Source organism: Danio rerio, chromosome 21 (genome assembly GCF_049306965.1).
Source record: "Danio rerio strain Tuebingen ecotype United States chromosome 21, GRCz12tu, whole genome shotgun sequence".
Taxonomy (NCBI): Eukaryota; Metazoa; Chordata; class Actinopteri; order Cypriniformes; family Danionidae; genus Danio; species Danio rerio.
The window spans coordinates 6,099,281-6,118,586 of record NC_133196.1 but is presented as its reverse complement, the minus strand read 5'-3'; the positions used below and the strand labels follow the sequence as shown (position 1 = coordinate 6,118,586).

The following is a 19,306-nucleotide window of genomic DNA, read 5'->3' as shown; positions in this document are numbered from 1 at the left end:
AAAAAATATTCTTACGTAGATTTTTTTGTCTTGTTTCTAGTCCAAATAGCTAAAAAATCTTAAATCAAGAAGCATTTTCTAGACAAGAACAACATAATATCTTGTTTTAAGAAATAACTTGTCAAAATCAAGTGAGTTTTTCCTTTAAAAAAAACAAGCTAAATAATCTGCCAATGCAGTAAGTAAAATAATCTTGTTTTTCCTTTTGACAGGGGATTATTTTGCTGACCCCATTGGCAGATTATTTAGCTTGTTTAAAAAATAATAATAAAAAAAAACACTTAATTTTGACATTATTTCTTAAAACAAGACAATAAATGTTGTTTTTGTCTAGAAATTTTTTATGATTAAGGAATTTTAGATATTTGGACTAGAAACAAGACAAAAAAAATCTAAGTAAGAAAAATATTTTTTGCAATGTCTGTAAAAATAATCAATGTATTAGCAGTTTTCTGTATTTGCAGATTTTTATTTTAATTATTAATGTTTGTTTATGCTTTTGAATTGCATTATGGGACCTTGACCTTTCTTATAACAACATTTGATGATAAAAAGTTTGAAAAAAAGTGGCTTTTATTGAGATTTTCTGGGTCACGGCCAAGGCCGGCACGTCCATAGAGGCGACCTAGGCAGAATAGAGGGGGGCGTCCCCGATACTACCCTCATCACCCGCGCCCTATATCCGCGTAGGGTGGCCGAATAGAGAGGGCGGCGTCCCTGACACTACCCTCACCACCCACGCCCTATATCCGCGTGAGGTATAATACCCCGTGCTTACACTTTAGGGTTGAGGGCGGCGCGACCGTCCTTTGCCTAGAGGGGCAGTTCAGCTTGCTCCGGCCCTGGTCACGGCACCAAACTGTTGTGAAATTCTAAGACGAGCCCAAAAACCAGGGAGAACTTTCAGTATCTTCAAAGCAGAATCCTTTTAATAAGAAGAACTCAGCGTGGCTGTGTCGCATCGAAAGAAACTCTCAATTAGTCCAACAGACACTCAGTTTAAATACATCTGATATATGTAGGTGGGGACAGTCATGGTGGGGATAAGGCATGCAAATGAAGTGTTGTTGTCGGCAGGGTAACATGCCTTTTCAGGCCTGATCTCATCAGCATACAAGCACCCATTCACGATACATTTTAGCATTAAAACAGTGTGCAAATGATGTTCTGGAGATAAAGAAGACAATAGATACAGCCGTGCTGTGAAACTGATAATTTGCATTACTTTGGACACCATCAGGAAACCAAGACATTTTAAGGTCAGTCACATCCTCAAAACAACTTTTCAATTATATATAGATAATATAAATTTATATTCCCACAGTTTCAAAGAATATATTGTCTTTATGTAGTGTAGTATTACCTGGCAATAAACTACCAGTACCTTTAAATGTTAATTTAACAGACTTATTTCTATATACACTCGCCGGCCACTTTATAGTTGGACCCTCTTTTTGCCTGAGAAACTGCTTTAATCCTTCATGGCATAGATTCAACAAGGCAGGGTGGATCCATGTTTTCTTGTTTTTTTTACGCTTAATTCTGACCCTTACATCTGAATGTCGCAGCAGAAATTGAGTCTCATCAGAGCAGCAACGTTTCTTCAGTCTTCTATTGTCCAATTTTGGTGAGCCTGTGTGAATTGTAGCCTCAGTTTCCTGTTCTTAGCTGACAGGAGTGGCACCCGGTGTGTTCTTCTGCTGCTGTAGCCCACCCGCCTCAAGGTTGGATGTGTTGTGTGTTCAGAAATGCTCTTTTGCATATCTTAGTTGTAACAAGTGCTTATTTGAGTTACAGTTGCCTTTCTATCAGCTGGAACCAGTCTGGCCATTCTCCTCTGACCTCTGGCATCAACAAGGCATTTGCGCCCACAGAACTGCCGCTCACTGGATATTTCCTCTTTTTTAGACCATTCTCTGTAAATCCTAGAGATGGTTGTGCGTGAAAATCCCAGTAGATCAGCAGTTCATCCCAGTAGATCAGCATGTTCAAAGTCACTTAAATCAACTTTCTTCCCCATTCTGATGCTCAGTTTGAACTGCAGCAGACCGTCTTGACCATGTCTACATGACTAAATGCATATAGTTGCTAACATGTGATTGGCTGATTAGAAATTTGCGTTAAAAAGCAGTTGGACAGGTGTACCTAATAAAGTGGCCGGTGAGTGTATATCATTTCTTATGCAATGTATTGTTTAGAACTACACAAAATGTCAATAAAAGTCACTTTGTTAAACTGCAGAAATGAAATTTCAACATTAAAAGCTAACAGAGCAGAGATCAAGCTCCCATTATGCATTATTAAACGCAAATAACTGGAAAACTAAATACAGAAACTGTAAATCAACTGATATTTTTACAGCATAGATGGATGGATGGATGGATGGATGGATGGATGGATGGATGGATGGATGGATAGATAGATAGATAGATAGATAGATAGATAGATAGATAGATAGATAGATAGATAGATAGATAGATAGATAGATAGATAGATAGATAGATAGATAGATAGATAGATAGATAGATAGATAGATAGATGTCTTCAAGTATCATGAAATCAGGAATTTCAATGAATATTAAAATTTGATTTCTTGTTAAAGTGATAAGGTCAGGTTGTTATCACAATATCATATACAAGCAACCCGAAAACGAAGTATATAAAGATCAGCATTACAAACATGATCAGTTTATTTAAACACACTAAAACCTCACAGATTGCATGTGTGTGAGACAGAAAAAGACTGTAAAAACATTTCTCAACATAAACAATTGTGTTGTATTTGATTACACAAAGTTTCACATCCCTTGTAATTAATCATACAGAGCATTAAAACGTATACAAGCCGTTGTATACCATATATTTACCATTAGAACTGAAAGAGTCTACTTTAATGCACTGATGTGGTTATTGATGAACATTAAAACACCTTAGGACTGTTAAAAAGAGGCTCGTAATGTGTCTTAACCAAATGCAACACAATCAAAGCCTGTTTGAATATACTTGATGTTTATTATACAATAGAGCACGATTCTGTTTTTAATCAGTCGTATTTCGTTTGGTGGAAATGCATTAATGTATTTTTAAAAAACAATCATGTTTAATAGTGGATTTCGTGCAGAAAGTCTACATTACCGATGCTGTACAGAAAAACTCACCAATCAGAGAGTTCCAGCAAAGCATGCCGAGACCTTTAGCTCCGCCCACTTAAGACCACGATGCATACGTTATTCATTTCTCCGTCATGCTTAATTTGGGTGCACCATTGGGAATGCTCCGTGGGATTGTAGCTCTTAAATTCACAGTTTTGCACCTTTGTCTGATTTCCATCTACTGATAATTAAATGAATGATTCTAATTAAATTTGGTAATGTTGTGTAGCTGCTTGGTTTGGTTTATGGCTTAGACTGCCTATAGCAAAGACTCTTTAAAATGATAAAATGAAATAAAATACTTAGAAAAAGTGGGCAGGCACTAATGCAATCCATTAAAGGGTTAGTTCACCCAAAAATCTAAATTTGCTTACTATTAACTTACTCTCTCCAGAGGTTTTAAACCTTAATGAGTTTCTTTTTTTTCTGTTGAACACAAAAGAAGATACTTTGAAGAATGCTGAAAACCTTTAAACAGTATATCGAAAGTCTTTAAATATTTTAAATTTGCTTTTATTTTCTTTTGCATAAATTCAATTTCTCCAAAATGTAGATTCATTCATTCATTTTGGCTTAGTCCCTTTATTAATCAGGGGTCGCCACAGCGGAATGAACCGCCAACTTATCCAGCATGTGTTTTACGCAGCGGTTGCCCTTCCAGCTGCAACCCAACACTGGGAAACCCCCACGCACTCTTGCACACTCACATATACTACGGCCGATTTAGCTTATTTAATTCAACTGTACCACATGACTTTGGATTGTGGGGGAAACCGAGTTCTTGATCAGTTTCCACCTGTGTGTGCGCAATTAGCGGGTGAACTGCAACTGGTGTGTGTGAACAGGTAAGATGGGATCTGTAGTTCTTTTGCGGGCAGATTTGTAGTTCTCAAGTGATCTGTGTGGACTAGATCACTGGTGATTGTGACAAAGTCCAGACAACAAATATTTTTATGTTGCCTTATTTCAATAAGTTAATCAGGGTTTAACTGTTTTTTTAAAGTTATACAATGTTTAACTTAATATTTTTTAGCCAGTTTGATTGAGAAGACTAAAAAAGTTCATTCAATTCAACTCAAAAATTGAATGCAGCAGGATTTTTTACAGTGCATAGTAGGAAATACTACAAATATTATATGGAAGTCGATGGTTACCGGTTTTCAGCATTCTTCAAAATATCTTAAAACTCATGAAGGTATTGAAACAAGTAAAGGATTGTTGGGTGAATTATCCCTTTAAGTGTACTAGACTTTACAGCAGTGTTTCTCAACCACGTTTCTGGAGGATCACCACCTCTGCACATTTCCCATGTCTCCTTAACTAAACACACCTGATTCAGATCATCAGCTCATTAGCAGAGACTGAAAGACCGGTGATGGGTGTGACAGACAAAGTAGACATCCAAAACATGCAGTGTTGGTGGTCTTCCAGGAACATGGTTGAGAAACACTGCTTTAGACCAATGAGATTCCACCAAGGGCGGGGCTACTCTGCCGAAATACAAAGTGTAGCTATAAAACGTCCTCATTTGCTGCTGTCCCACCCTAGCATTTAGAAATGTGATATCTGCTCAGACACACAAACACGACACCACAGGAAATCACCAAACAGGAAACACGTAGCATTTGCCGTCCCGAGACGTTATTGTAAAAACACGCAGTAATAAAGCACCTGCGACTAGCGCACGCATGAAGTCTGAGTTCCATAGCGCCTGCAAATGGGCGGAGCTCCACGAAAAATGGACCAATTGGATTGCACAAAGGCCATTTCACCTGCAGGGGCCCGTATGCACGTGCACGATGCCGCGAGCGTGCATGTGCATGAAGTTGAAGATCTCGTAGGGCATGGCGTGGAACCCTGGCCGCGGCTTGACGTTGTCGTAATAATGGTGTGTTATGAAGATGCCGGAGGGGTTCATGGGAAACGCCCAGAAGCCGTAGAGATGCACTTCTTCGCAGAGCTCCATGGCAGCGGTGACCAGCATCAGGCCGCTGCTCAGGCGTTTGGCGCGGACGCCCTGCACAGCCCAGAATCGCTGCACGTTCAGCAGGTACTGCGGGTGGAAGAAGAAGACGCCGCGTGATGACTCAAAGTCATCCAGCATGTATTTCACGCGGAACGACACGTCTGTGTTGCGCGTGTTGTAAAACGCCGGCAAAACCACAGAGGAGTTCTCGTAATTCTGCAGGACCTCGTAAAATGGCTTCCTCCATTTCTCCAGCTTTTGAAACCTGGTGGAAAAAGAGAGTGAGAGAGAGTGATTTAATGAATCAGGCCAAGAAGCGTGTACAGGAGAAAGACGAGGTGTTTAAAGTTAGTAAGGCTAAAGATTAGCATTAACATTTAACACTTGCCCTTATGTCAAAGTTGAGTGATCAAGCAGCGTTAGCCGTTCTTCAAAGTACACTGCCTGAATACTTAAAGATTAAGACCTTCTCCATTTTAGACATTTCAAGAGTTCACACTTAGCTGATGATTGATATTAAAGCTAGTTTGGCGTGCTGTCCCTGGAGAGAGTCCTGAGCTTATAAAATCCTCGAGTCCTGGGCTCCCTCCCGTTGCAAGGCGAGAGGGGAGTTTGAGCTTAGGCAGATCTCGATGACTCCCCCTAAGACTTATTGTAGCTAAGTGTCAGATATGGATGCTGAGAAGGTGTACTCAGAGTTTGGCAAAAATATTTTGGATTAATTGTTTAGGGTGCTTGTTTTGAACTGTGGGAGGAAACCGGAGGACCCGGGGAAAACCCGCGCGATCACAGGGAGAACGAGCAAAACTCCACACAGAAATAGTTTGGAAAGGAATTAAACCAGGGGCATTCTTGCTGTGAGGCAACAGCGCTAATCGCTGGCCACCTTGACGCCCGTTTGAAAGGAGGGAAAGTAGGTGTGGGTGGGGGGGTTTCTTCAAGACGAAGATATTGACATGAGAAAAGTCTGGTTATTTATAGTCAGTTAAGGATCGTCTGATAGGATAATCAGTCATTAGCTAAAGTTGGAACAGCTGTGAACAATCATAAGCACGTGATCCTCTCGAAATTTGTTTATAAATAAACTTCACATGTCAACCACTGCTGCTGTTAGTCAGTTCATGCTTGGTTTGACTTTATTTATTTTTATTAGCAGTTTTAATGTTTCTCATTCCAACTTTTTTGGGAGGAATTAGCACTAAAACAACACCACACTGTGGTTTCTTTGTAAATACTGTTGTATATGTCATGTATGTTGTATATGTCTAGTTTACTGGATAGGATTCACACATGTAATCTGATTCCAAGCACCTTGACCTAGAATTCTGTAGAACAAATATTGTTTTATTTTTGATGTTTTTAAAATAAGTATTTTGTATTATGAGAAAGAGAAAGAGAGAGAGAGAAAGAGAGAGAGAGAGAATATAAAGTAAAAATACATATTCATTCATTCATTGTCTTGTCGGCTTAGTCCCTTTATTATTCCGGGGTCGCCACAGCAGAATAAACCGCCAACTTATCCAGCAAGTTTTTATGCAACGGATGCCCTTCCAGCCGCAACCCATCTCTGGGAAACATCCACACACACATTCACACACACACTCATACACTACGGACAATTTAGCCTACCCAATTCACCTGTACCGCATGTCTTTGAACTGTGGGGGAAACCGGAGCAACCGGAGGAAACCCACGCAAACACAGGGAGAACATGCAAACTCCACACAGAAACGTCGAGGCTCGAACCAGCGACCTTCTTGCTGTGAGGCGACAGCACTACCTACTGCGCCACTGCTTCGCCATAAATAAATATACTGATTTTTATTATATATTATTACAGTTTTGTCCTAAAATGTTGATTGTTAAATGCACAGTTTATTTTGATTTATTTATTTTTGAAGTCAGAATTATTAGCCTCCTAAATTATTTATATATTTACATTAAATTAATTATTTTACATTTATATACTAAATTTTTTCCACAATTTTTGTTTAACGAAGAGAAGGTTTCTTTAACGCATTTCTAAACTTAATAGTTTTAATAATTCATCTCTAATTACTGATTTATTTTATCTTTGCCATGATGACAGTAAATTATATTTGACTAGATATTCTTCAAGATACTTCTATACAGCTTAAAGTAACATTTAAAGGCTTAACTAGGTTAATTAGGTTAACTAGGCAGGTTAGGGTAATTAGGCAAGTTAATGATGGTTTGTTCAGTAGACTATCTGAAAAAAAAATAGTTAAAAGGGAATAATAATTTTGTCTTTAAAATGGTTATTAAAAAATTAAAAACTGCTTTTATTCTAGCAGAAATAAAACAAATAAGACTTTCTCCAGAAGAAAAAATATTATCAGACATACTGTGAAAATTTCCTTGCTCTGTTAAACATCAATTGGGAAATATTAAAAATAGAAAAAAAAAATTCAAAGGGGGGTTATTAATTCTGACTTTAGCTGAATATATATATACATATATATAGTAGAGAGTGACGTTATTTTAAAATAGTTAGTCATTGTGAACTGAGGTGGGCCGGTCTAAGGCTTGAAACTCCAGGGCTGAAATGGAGTCCCACTCCGGCCCTGACTGAAACTAAATTTCGGATAAAGCAAAATGCCTTTAAATAGTTCTTGAAGGAACACATTTGACACTGTAAGGTACAAAGTGTCTTGTCACTGTAGTGGTACTTTCATGGATCAGATTTGATGAAGGTACAATATTGTATCTGCAGGTTTTAAAAACCAAAGGTACGTTTTGGTTTCCCATGGTACAAATCATCTCCTTAATGACACAAACTGCAACGGTACAAATGTGTTTCTTTGTCTTAAAGTACAATTCTGTTCTATAAAAAGGTACTGCCCCTGTGACAAGGGTTTGTACCTTCTTTGGTACAGCATTGTTTCTGAGAGTGTAAGAAGTCCCCATAAGATAGCTATACAAGTGTGTGTGTGTGTGTGTGTATGTGTTTGTGTTTGTGTGTGTGTGTGTACCTCTCAGTTATTATGCTGGGATTTATTGTTACAAGATCAGTCTTAGATCCCACATCTTGACTGTACAAATCGGATACTGGAGGAATATTACATCTGAAAAAAAGAGATTTCACATGTAATTCAGCAGACGGCTCTACATACAGTATATTCCCATGATGCATAAATAAACACACAGTAATTTTACCGGAAGACAAAGTCAGAAGCGTCAATCTCTCGTCCGCACTTGCTGTTCTTAATGATGCCTCCGTTCCCGATGACGGCACACTTCTTGAACTGGGATTTGGAAAACGGCATGTCCTGCAGCCAGAACAACACATTCGGCATGAGATTACAGGGATGACTGCTTAGAAACGGTTGCCTGGCAACTGAAGCAGTCATAAGGCTTCTAGGGTGTGATCACTGCAGATATTGCTAAGTAACGCCAGCCCGGATACTTGAGGGTGCTGGATTCATAATATTCAGCAGGTGCAGAGATTCAGCTCAACTCAATGACTTTGTGTTTGTGTGCGTGTGTTTGTGTGTGTGTTTACACAGACGCAGATGTCAGATTAAAGGGATAGTTCACCCAAAAAGCACAGTTATGCATTAATTCAGCCACTTATTTCAAACCTTTTTGAGTTTTTTTCTTCTGTTGAACACAAAAGATATTTTGAAAAATGTTGAAAACCTGTAACCATTGACTTCCATTGTATTTGCTTTTCCAGGGTGACATGTTGGCTAGGTGGTTAGCACTGTCTTCTCACAGTAAGAAGGTTGCTGGTTCGAGTCCTGGCTGGGTCCGTTGGCATTTCTGTGTGGAGTTTGCATGTTCTCCTCGTGTTGGTGTGGATTTCCTCAGGGAGCTCCGGTTTTCCCCACAGTGCAAACACATGCGCTATAAGTGAATAAACTTAATTGGCCGTAGTGTATGAGTGTGAATGAGTGTGTGCGGATGTTTCTTAGTACTGGGTTGCAGCTGGAAGGGCATCTGCTGCGTAAAACATATGCTGGAATAGTTGGCGGTTCATTCTGCTGTGGTGACCCCTGATCAATTAGGGACTAAGCCGAAGGAAACTGAATGAATTGATAAATGAATGTATTGTTTCTCCTACTATGGAAGTCAGTGGTTACAGGTTTTCAACATTTTTCCAAATATCTTCATGAGTGTTCAGCAGAAGAAAAAAACTCATAAAGGTTTAAAACCACTTTAGAGTGAGTAAATAGTAAGTAAATTTAAATTGTTGGGTGAACCCACCCTTATTTACTCAGCTATGCTCCACTACAAACCATCCCAATCAATTTAAATGATGAATTATTTACAAATAGAGCTATCCGAGCGTACTGTACTGTAACTGTATATATATATATATATATATTATTTTATATATATATATATATATATATATATATATATATATATATATATATATAAAATAATGATGAATATATATATATATATAATGATGAATTATTTACAAATAGAGCTATCCGAGCGTACTGTACTGTAACTGTATATATATATATATATATATATATATATATATATATATATATATATATATATATATATATATATATATATATATATATATATTATATATAAATAGTGAAAATATAATTTTTCAATTTCTTGTCGTCCTACACTATCAGAAAATCAGAAATAAATGTACAAAATCTGTCACTGAGACATATATATATTATATTATATATATATATAATAATGATGAATATATATATATATAATGATGAATTATTATATATATATATATATATATATATATATATATATATAATGATGAATTATTTACAAATAGAGCTATCCGAGCGTACTGTACTGTAACTGTATATATATATATATATATATATATATATTTATATATATAATTTTTCAATTTCTTGTCGTCCTACACTATCAGAAAATCAGAAATAAATGTACAAAATCTGTCACTGAGGCGGTACCTTTTTAAAAGGTACATTTTTGTTCTTAACAGGTCCTAAAGAGTACATATTAATACCTAAAAAGTACAATTGTGTACCTCATAGTACTTAAAGTTACAAAGGTGAACCTTAAAGGTGCTGTATGTAAGTTTTTGACTCTTCAGTTTTTGACTCTAAAGCATAAAAATACCATAATATGTTTGCAGATATATCAGAAACATGCCAAGTGAACATTTTTGTTTATCTGAAAAACAATGCTGAAGTTAGATATTTTGCTTTGAAAATGTGTTTTCCGTGCCGGAATTTCGCCCACTGCCAGTTTAGCCAATTATATTTTGGCACCAATTATATTTTGCCTTGTTTATTCACCGAAATTCGACCTCCGGTGGACAGTGGGAGACTCCAAAATGAGATGCTGATTCAGCGTTCCACATAAGGTAATTAATTAGCAAATAATATAAATATTACAAGCGTAAACATTAGGTGAGCAGGTTACATTATATCCAAACAACACGCTATGCTACGAGATTTGCAGAGCTAATCAATTTGGCTGTTTGCACCAGACACAACATGACAGAAATTGAAATTCAGCCATTCAGAAGCACAGAATAGTGCACTCACTGCACTCCAACGCAACGGTAAGGTTTATAATTTAATTAATACACATGAAAACTCTTTAACATTATTAAATGTAGATGTTGAATCACAGATATGTGTTGGTTTTGAGTTGGTTCAAAAGTTCAATTTCAAACTGTTTATTTTATTTTCAAGATCTGAGGTGAATCATCTGCGGCTGCTTTCAGTAATATGGCAATAAATGTCATATAAAACGGCATTAAATCTCAAATTATTAGCGTTTAACTGAATAAAGCACATGAGGTGTAGCTGAGGTGTTTATTGTCATATTTCTGTTGTTCAGCTGTGAGAAATAGAAGCCGTTTCTAATATATTAATTCGAGGTGTTGGTTAGGACAAAAACTGTCTTTAATATGGAGAATATTCCTTCTATCGCATGCCGTTGCTTTTATATAGTACACGATTTAGCTTTGGTCCTCAATCTGGCAACCTGCGCTTTGTTTTTAATCCAGGAATGCAATACCTAGTTCAACCACTGGGTGTTAAAGTTACACACTGCACCATTAAAGGTACATATTAATACATCAAAAGTAAAAATGTGTAGGTCATGGTACCTTAAAGTGACAAAAGTTAACCTTAAAAGTACAGCAGTGCATCCCAAAGGTACCATCATATAGTGACAGATTTTACCTTTATTTTTGAGTGTGTAGTAAAATGTAAATTTTAGTCAGACTTATCATCATCTTTTTTTTATTTGATGTGTGCATTGTATATCTATCAATGTATATTAATCAAATGCCAACGAAAGAAATGAAAAAAAAAAACAAAAAAAAAACAGAAGGAACTTTTTCCCACTTTTTTAGTGCCCTTTTTGGTCCTTCTGCCCCTGCCCCACAGGTGGTTTGTGCACGCCACTGCATCCGGCGCTCTCACTCACATCAGGGAACATCTTGAAGATCTCCGGGCTGATGTGCAGGATCCCGCTGGTGTCCACTTCATAGCGCAGTTTGGTGCCGGAGGGAGTGTTTCTCTTGGTGGTAAACAGGAAGGAGGGGGCATTGCAGCAGCGGGACAGAGACATCCTATTGGATGGTTGGGGGGGGTGACATCATCGCTTTGTTACGACAATACACTCGCATTGGATATCCAAAGAGATGACATCATACATTTTGTGTTTAACAAAGGATGTGTCTCGATCAGCACCCTAGCTCTAGCTATAGTAGAATTCGTACACTGGTAAGGACACTGATGAGTTTGGTTCACTACACATTGATACACACTTGAGTGTGACATGAGAACGTCCTTATTGTACATCATCAAACCTGGAGTTTAAACAACAGCAGAACTAATAATTTCCTTATATTAATTTTACAAAGTTTTTAAAAGTGCATTATAGCTAAATAATTTGACTGGGTAAGATTTTACTTGAATGGGTGTTTGTAAATTAATTACTATTTGCAAGGACATAAAATGGCTGCCGACCTGATCAGTGCACTGACTACAGAACAAGTGTGCTGATTGAGACGCAACCAAAGAAATTACATTAAGATGAAGATAAAAGTGTGTGCTCACTTGAAATTATCCGTCTCCTCCTTATTTTGATCCCACTTACACACCTGCAGATTCCTCCATCGCTCAAACAGCTCGGAAGTCTTCACCCTAAAACACATGTGGCAGATGTGAAATTAGCACCTGTGTGACTTTTTTTTTTTACTGTAAAATAAAAGCCTGCACAAACAACTTAGAAAGGGTTTCCACCCTAAAAAAACTGATTACCCTGGCCTAAATGATTATTAGCTCTGCCCTAAATGAGTCGTAGCTCCGCCCCAAAGGACTGATTACCTCACCATAAATGATTGATAGCTCACCCTAATTGACAGATGGCTCCGCCCAAAATATCTGATAAGTCCGTCCTAGATGACAGTTAGCCCCACCCTGAATGCATGATAGCTCCGCCCTAAATGACTAATAGCTAGGCCCCAAATTAATGAAAGCCCTGCCCTAAATGACTAATCGCCTGCCCTTAAGGACTAATAGCGATGCCTGTTCTAAATGACTGATAGATGCGTAGAATCCCTAAATCAATGAAAGCCCCGCCCTAAATTACTAATAGCTCCACTTTAAATGACTGATGGCCCCACGGTAAATGATTGATCGTCCCGCAGTAAATGACTGATAGCTCCCCCCTTAATGACTGATTACTCTACCCTAAATGACTTATCACCCTGTTCTAAATGACTAATAGCCCCGCCTTAAATGACCGATTGCTCCGCCCTAAATGAATGAAAGCCCCGAATAAATTACTGATAGCTTCGCCCTAAATGGCTGATAGCTCCGCCATAAATGACTAATAGCCCTGCCCCATATGGCTGATAGCCCCGCCCTAAATATCTGAGGGCAAATTAATGTTTACAAAAAAATTAATATACATCACAGATCCATCATTTATAGCTCCGCCCTTGATGACTGATTACCCTACCATAAATGACTATCTCCCCTGTTCTAAATGACTGGTAGCTCCGCCCTAAATGACCGATAGCTCTGCCCTAAATGACTGATATCTCCGCCCTAGATGACGGATAGCCCCGCCCCCTTAAATGACTGATAGCTCCACCATAAATGCATGACAGCCCCACCCTAAATGACTTGTAGCTCCACCCTAAATGACTGATAACTCTGCCCCAAATGACTGATAGCTCCGCCCTAAAATATTAATAGCTCCACCCTAAATTGCTGATGGCCCTGCCTCCGCCCTAAAGGCATTACATGTGACCATAAATAAAGATAATTGTTTGATTTGAGGGGTAGAGAAGGTTGTTATAGTTAATTAAACATTCTGAATGCAAATTATTGTTTGCAAAAATGAATATACATCCCAGATATATCATTTATATCATTTATACATTATATTTTACATTTTTTAAGATACGCTTAATGACTGATCACCCCACCCTAAATGACTGATAGCTCCGCCCTTAATGACTGATTACCCCACCCTAAATGACTAATTAGCCTGCTCTAAATTCCTCATAGCTCTCCCATAATTTACTGATAGCCCCACCCTAAATGACTGATAAGTCCATTCTAAATGACTAAAAGCCCCACCCTAAATGACTGATAGCCCCATCCTAAATGACTGATAGCCCCGTCCTAAATGATTGATAGCTCCACCCTAAATTGCTGATGGCCCTGCCTCCACCTTAAAGGCGATACATGTGACCATAAGTGAAGATAATCATTTCGATTTGAGTGGCAGAGAAGGTTGTTATTGTTAATTGAATATTCTGAGTGCAAATTAATTTTTACAAAAAAAAAAGAATATACATCCCAAATATATCATTTATAACAAGTTATACTATATACACATAAAAACAAAAGAAGTAAATATTGATTTACACTGGGACATTAAAGTGATATTTCACCCAAAAATTAAAATACTGTTATCATTTACTTACTCTCCACTCAAAAATTCTAGAAATCTGTAACCATTGACTTTCATAGTAATTTTTTTCTGGAGTTCAATAGTTACAGGTTTTCAACATTCTTCAAAACATCTACTTTTGTATTTAACAGAACAAAAGTGAAAAGTAAGTAAATGATGACAGAATTTTTATTTTTGGGTGAACTGTCTCCTTAAGTGAACTTCACATTGTACTACAGTGAAGAATGTAATGGGTGCTCATTATATTTCCTTAAATAGATGTCCCTTTTACAGGGTTTGTCCTTCGGGACGAGACATTCATCAGGAAATTTGAGTCCCACTGGAGCGCTCGATCTGAAGCAGGAACTTACATGGTCAATACTTTGACATCTGTGATGTCTTGCCGTAGTTCCTTGCAGGAGGAGGAGTTGAACTGCAAGGAGCCGTCGATGCGCTCCAGATACCTGCCAGAACACAAAGAGTCAAACACACATTTCTTCATAAGCTGAACACACACACACACACACACACACACACACACACACAAACATTTGCAGGAGATACTATTCCAGCATGGAGAACCACACTGAAGAACCTGAACGTTTGCATTTCTACACTCTTGTCGAACAGTCCTGAAGAAATGCCTGTGGATTTCTGCCAATCCTCAAACAATCAGACATAAATAAATTAACAAATCAAATAAGATTGTGGGAATTTTTTTGAATAAAACAACTAATAAATAAACCTAAAAAAAAACTATATATATATACAGAACAATTGTTTAAGCAACACAACTAAAAATCTGGTCACATGAGCAATTACACAGTAGAGAAGAATAAAATGATATTTTATTATTATTAAATTAATAATAATTTTATAGATTCTAACTTCACATTTAAATATACAGTGCCTATTTTAATTTTTAATTAGATTTTTAATTATTTTATTCATCTACAAATCACACTTTTATTCACCTTTTAAACAAACATGCATTTCAAGTATTATTGTGATACCAAATTACTTGATGTTTTAAAATAAGTACTATGATAATGTCGTACATTATTTTGCATCACATATTTGTACTTAGCTAAACTCAACCCAGGCTCATTCTGAAAACATACCGCTATATACATTTCTGGAGAGCGCCAAAGTTCTTGTTTTCGCGAATCCACCAAAGGCCGCTGTGCTGTACACTTTTTGAGATCTCAAAAATCTCTCTTGAGGGCCATTTTTATCTGTTGTTTTCATGTAAATCCACCAGAGGCCTCTGTTGACTGACGATCGACTGTCCCACCCTACTCCTTTCCTAAACCCAACCGACAGTGTTTTCAAAAGCACAGATTGACCCGCCCACCCCTTTCCCTAAACCCAACCGACAGTATTTTCAAAAGCACCAATTTACCCGCCCACCACTTTCCCTAAATCCAACGATAGTGTTTTCAAAAACACAGATTGACTCGCCCACCCCCTTCCCTAAACCCAACCGACAGTATTTTCAAAAGCACAGATTGACCCGCCCACCCCCTTCCCTAAACCCAACCGACAGTATTTTCAAAAGCACAGATTGACCCGCCCACCCCCTTCCCTAAACCCAACCGACAGTATTTTCAAAAGCACAGATTGACCCGCCCACCCCCTTCCCTAAACCCAACCGACAGTATTTTCAAAAGCACAGATTGACCCGCCCACCCCCTTCCCTAAACCCAACCGACAGTATTTTCAAAAGCACAGATTGACCCGCCCACCCCCTTCCCTAAACCCAACCGACAGTATTTTCAAAAGCACAGATTGACCCGCCCACCCCCTTCCCTAAACCCAACCGACAGTATTTTCAAAAGCACAGATTGACCCGCCCACCCCCTTCCCTAAACCCAACCGACAGTATTTTCAAAAGCACCAATTTACCCGCCCACCCCCTTCCCTAAATCCAACGATAGTGTTTTCAAAAACACAGATTGACCCCCCCACCCCCTTCCCTAAACCCAACCGACAGTATTTTCAAAAGCACCTATTGACCCACCCACTACGTTCCCTAGACCCAACCATTAATGTTTTCAAAAGCACCGACTGACCTGCCCACCCCCTTCCCTAAATCGAACCGACAGTATTTTTAAAAACACAGATTGACCCACCCACCCAATTCCTTAAAGCTCAACCAACAGTGTTTTCAAAAGCACAGATTGACCAGCGTCCACCCACTTTCCCAAACCCAACCGATAGTGTTTTCAAAAGCACCAATTGACCCACCCACCACCTTCCTTAAGCCCAACCGACAGTGTTTTCAAAAGCACAGATTGACCCGCCCACCCCCTTCCCTAAACCCAACCGACAGTGTTTTCAAAAGCACCAATTGACCAGCACCCACGGTCTTCCCTAAACCCAACTAAAAAGCAATCCGGAAAAAGAAAAGCCCTCAGCTGATTTTTAGTACGTTTTCAGATTTTACCACATTCTCACTCTGTTCTTTACTTGTTTGTTTTATTGTCTGGCTTTTGTTTTTGTCTTACCTGCTTTCTGGAACCGTTCTTCATCGGACTTGATGGTCAACTCAAATCTGCCGACATACATACGAGCTACTGGTCAAACTACTAACTGCGGGTAAGGCGTCCACACCGAGGTCATACCGCCCGGTCATACCTCCCCGTAGCATTCGTTTTAAAGACTAAATCCAGCCATACGTATTCTGGCTACATAATTCGAATCTCCAGAAATGTATATAGGGCTACGTTTTCAAAATGAGCCTATGTTGCCTAAACAAATGTTTCATTAAGCGCATATAAAATAATAGACTGAACTATTTCTGCACTGTTTAATCCAATTTTCACATCGGTTGCATGTTTTAATTAGAACTCCTCCAGTGTTTCTTAAGGATTGTTGACAAGCAGCTCTGAAGACTCGTTCCTAACAGTTCAAACACTCTTACATTCAACCCAAATGGTCATTTCAGATCTTCTGAGGAGAAATAGAAAAGAAAAATCACAGTTTCACCACAATGAGAAGAAGCAGCAGTGGATGAAACATGAGTCCTCACCTTGGTTGTGAAACAGAAATACAGAAAAATATGCGTTAAACACATTGACCAAAAGAGCACAATGTAAAATATGAGAGTGTGGAGATATTTTTCACATTGTTTGCATAAATCTTTTCTGATTCAGTTTCAATGGAATTTAAATGGACTGTAATGGTGGAAGTCTTGCTAATGACACTGACACTGTAAATGAAATCAGAGCCAAAATGGCTGCCCTGCAAGGTCTAGTATACATAAATCTACCATAACGCTAATGAGTGTTATTACACCAGCCTAATGTAAAAAGCTACAGTTTAATTAATTGATTTTAATCACTTAATTTGTTTCAATGAACAATTTATTTAAATATTAATATTATTATAAATATTAATATACCATAAATTTAAAAGCTGTAATATATACATATATATGGTTATGATAACAAGTTAGATTACTGAAAATATTGTTACTACTATTGCTTTATTCCTATTGTACAGTAAAATAAAATGTAAATTTTTATTAAAGGCATTTTACATCACATTCAAATGCATTCAAATTATCATTTATTAAATATCATTTTTTAATAAATTAACTATTTTATAATAAAACATGTGCAATATTACTATTGCAATACCATTATTAAACCACTATAAATGTCATTAAAAGTGATATTTAATAATTTCTTATTATTTAATAAAATTACATATTTTATATTAGCAATTTTGCAATGACACTGCTGAATAATATTGAAAAATAATAATAACAATATGACTTAATAATAATAATAATAATAACACCATTATTACCTCATTATAAATGGCATTTAAAACATTGACAATTTCTTATTATTTAAATAAATTATTTTATGATATTAATTTTGCAATAACACTACTGAATAATATTAAATAATAACAGTATGACCTTTATAATAACATTATTATTATTATTATTATCATTATTATTATTATTATTATTATTGTTATCATTAATAATAATAATAATAATAATAATAACAATAATACCATTATTAAACCACTATAAATGTCATTCAAAATATTTAAAACTTGCTATTATTTAATTTTTAAAATATTTCATAACTAATTTTGCATTGAAACTACTAAATAATAGTAATAAAAATAACAACAGTGTGGCTTAATAATAATAATAATAATAAAATAATAATAATAATCAGTATTCTGATTACATAAACAATTAATTATTTTATTTATTTTGCAATAACACTACTGAATAAACAATAATAATAATGATGATGATAACAGTGTGGCCTAATAATAATAATAATAATAATTACAGTGTGAGTTAATGGTAGTATGGAAACACCAGTGAAAATAACAGTGAAGTGCAATGACAAAAACAAACAAACAAACAAATAAAGGGAGAGAAACAAAGCGAAGGAGCGGCAGAAGAAGGAGAGCGAAACACATTTAGCGATTCCATACATCTCAGACTGGAGTGACGTCATGACATGTGACTGTGCTGTAGCCTGAAGAGGTGCACATGAGCGCGTTTACCTGTGTATGTGTGTGTGTGTGAGCAATCAAAACACCCTCGGCGGAGACACAATTTCTCATAATTTTCATGGAAAGAAAAATTAATTCAAAGAAAGGTGGCGCAATGTGCAAGCGGGAATCATATCACAATGCACACACACACACACATTTGCCTGCATGCACACACACGTACACACACACACACATTTGCGTGCATGCACACACAGTCACACACACATACGCGCGCACACACACACTCAACTGTGCTCATGACACACACAGGTGAGGCGTATAGGAGTTTAAGAAATGCATGATGGGACACAGAAACAGGGACCCATGACATCCAGAGGGACACATGGAGGGCCGTGGTGGGGGTCAGAGGTCAAGGGGCAGATGGAGGGTTGCATGCAGAAAACGGACCGGCGGTGCACCGAGCACTGAGCCTCTCAGACCAGATGGAAAAGACGAAGAGACATCCTCAAAAAGGGGGAACGTAAGGTTGGCAAGGAGGTGAACTGGAGACGCCATCAGTGTGGCCTACCTTTTCTTTTCTTTTTTTTTCTTCTGAATTTCAGCTAGGCAGGGCGTGATAACTACGGAGTTCTGAGCCTCAGACTGCTGAAAATTCTGACGGACACATCTGTCGAGATGCATACAAGTGGATTAGGTTTAAGAGTTAAGCTGAAAGGTGCGGTTCAAAGAGCTGAAAACCACATGAGAGCGCCACAGCGGGGGCTCCACCATGGCAAAATCCCATTCGCTT

At 37.5% G+C, this 19,306-nt stretch overlaps 1 protein-coding gene across 4 annotated transcripts in view; it reads right to left on the bottom strand.

Moving 5' to 3' along the window:
* Positions 1 to 907: 907 nt before the first annotated feature.
* Positions 908 to 19,306, bottom strand: part of st8sia5 (ST8 alpha-N-acetyl-neuraminide alpha-2,8-sialyltransferase 5) — a 35,308-nt gene continuing 16,909 nt past the window's right edge. For 2 of the 4 annotated variants that reach the window (NM_001204154.1, NM_001204155.1), the window contains 6 exons: positions 14,397 to 14,489; positions 12,177 to 12,263; positions 11,542 to 11,686; positions 8,296 to 8,408; positions 8,112 to 8,204; positions 4,921 to 5,383 (listed from right to left, as the gene is read on the bottom strand). In NM_001204154.1, coding sequence (NP_001191083.1) covers positions 4,921 to 5,383; positions 8,112 to 8,204; positions 8,296 to 8,408; positions 11,542 to 11,686; positions 12,177 to 12,263; positions 14,397 to 14,489 — 994 coding nt within the window. Of the gene's footprint in view, positions 5,384 to 8,111; positions 8,205 to 8,295; positions 8,409 to 11,459; positions 11,687 to 12,176; positions 12,264 to 14,396; positions 14,490 to 19,084; positions 19,184 to 19,306 lie in introns of all 4 variants that reach the window. The other 2 variants (XM_005160981.5, XR_012396556.1) reach the window with 2 other exon arrangements.